The sequence below is a fragment of the Otolemur garnettii genome, unplaced genomic scaffold (genome assembly GCF_000181295.1).
Source record: "Otolemur garnettii isolate 467f Iridium unplaced genomic scaffold, OtoGar3 scaffold00010, whole genome shotgun sequence".
Lineage (NCBI taxonomy): Eukaryota > Metazoa > Chordata > Mammalia > Primates > Galagidae > Otolemur > Otolemur garnettii.
Window position 1 is genome coordinate 22,741,111 of NW_003852405.1, and position 1,117 is coordinate 22,742,227.

Consider the following 1,117-nt stretch of genomic DNA (forward strand, 5'->3'; position numbering starts at 1 on the left):
TTTTTTTTTTTTTTTTTTTATAAAAATTTTAGTAACTGTTCTGAAGTAACATGTCTTTCCTGATATCCAGGCATTATATTCTACCTTTTGTTCTTCTCTGAAACAGATTTATTTGAAAATGTCTATGAGTCTTCAATGAAGAGACGAGAACTTAAAGATCTGAAGGATAATATTGAATTCAGTGGTCAAAAGCCACTGAACAGCATCACTGTCTCGAAGAAACGCAATTGGTTATATCAGAGCACTCTGAGATCTCTTAATCTCGAAGGCGAAAATAAGAAATGCCAAGACAGAAGTCAGTTATCCATCTCACCCGTGTCCCTACCTAAACATCAGCTATCGCAACCTTTCTTCAGCTCCTCTGAAGAATACTGCACATATATGATGTGTAATGCTACGAACTCTTCATTATCAAGAAACTGTTCTTTAGACTTTAACGAGGAAAATGATGCAGATGATGAAGGAGAAATATGGTACAACCCCATTCCTGAGGATGATGACCTTGGTATAGCAAGTGCCTTGCGTTTTGGTGAGGCAGACTCTGCTGTTCTGAAGCTTCCTGTTGACAGTTTGAGCACATTATCTGGTAGTGACCTGACGAAAGCAGAACAGCATGCTGAGGACCTGCTGTGCTCTTCCGAACATGGGAGTGATATTCAAGCCATGCCGTCAAGTGAAGTGAATCCTGTAGACTCCATCCATGCTGAATTTGTGCAGCAGTACAAGCAAAGGCTAGGACGTAAGACACAAGAATGTATGATGGTGGAGGACAGTCCTGTGTTGAAATCTCCTTTTGCAGGTAAAATGATCACGTTTGCCTTTTTTTTCCTGCTTCCATTTTTCAATTCTTTGATGGTAGCTAAAACTAAATATAGAAAATGTCTATTATGTTTTTGTACATTTTCATACAAAGTGAATATATTTTCATGAAAATAAAGAAAACTCGGCTTGGTGCCTGTGGCTCAAGTGGCTAAGGCACCAGCCACATACACCTAAGGTGGTGGGTTCGAATCCAGCCTAGGCCTGCCAAACAACAATGATGGCTGCAACCAAAAAAAAAATCCAGGCATTGTGGTGGGCGCCTGTGGTCCCAGCTACTTGGGAGGCGGAGGCAGGA

The 1,117-nt window shown here is 40.8% G+C and overlaps 1 protein-coding gene across 1 annotated transcript in view; it reads left to right on the plus strand.

The window, feature by feature from the left end:
- SYDE2 (synapse defective Rho GTPase homolog 2) overlaps nucleotides 1-1,117 on the plus strand; it is a 38,980-nt gene that overhangs the window by 10,150 nt on the left and 27,713 nt on the right. Inside the window, exon 2 of the mRNA XM_023509884.1 lies at nucleotides 107-799. Within this exon, the coding sequence (XP_023365652.1) occupies nucleotides 107-799 (693 nt within the window). The remainder of the gene's footprint in view (nucleotides 1-106; nucleotides 800-1,117) is intronic.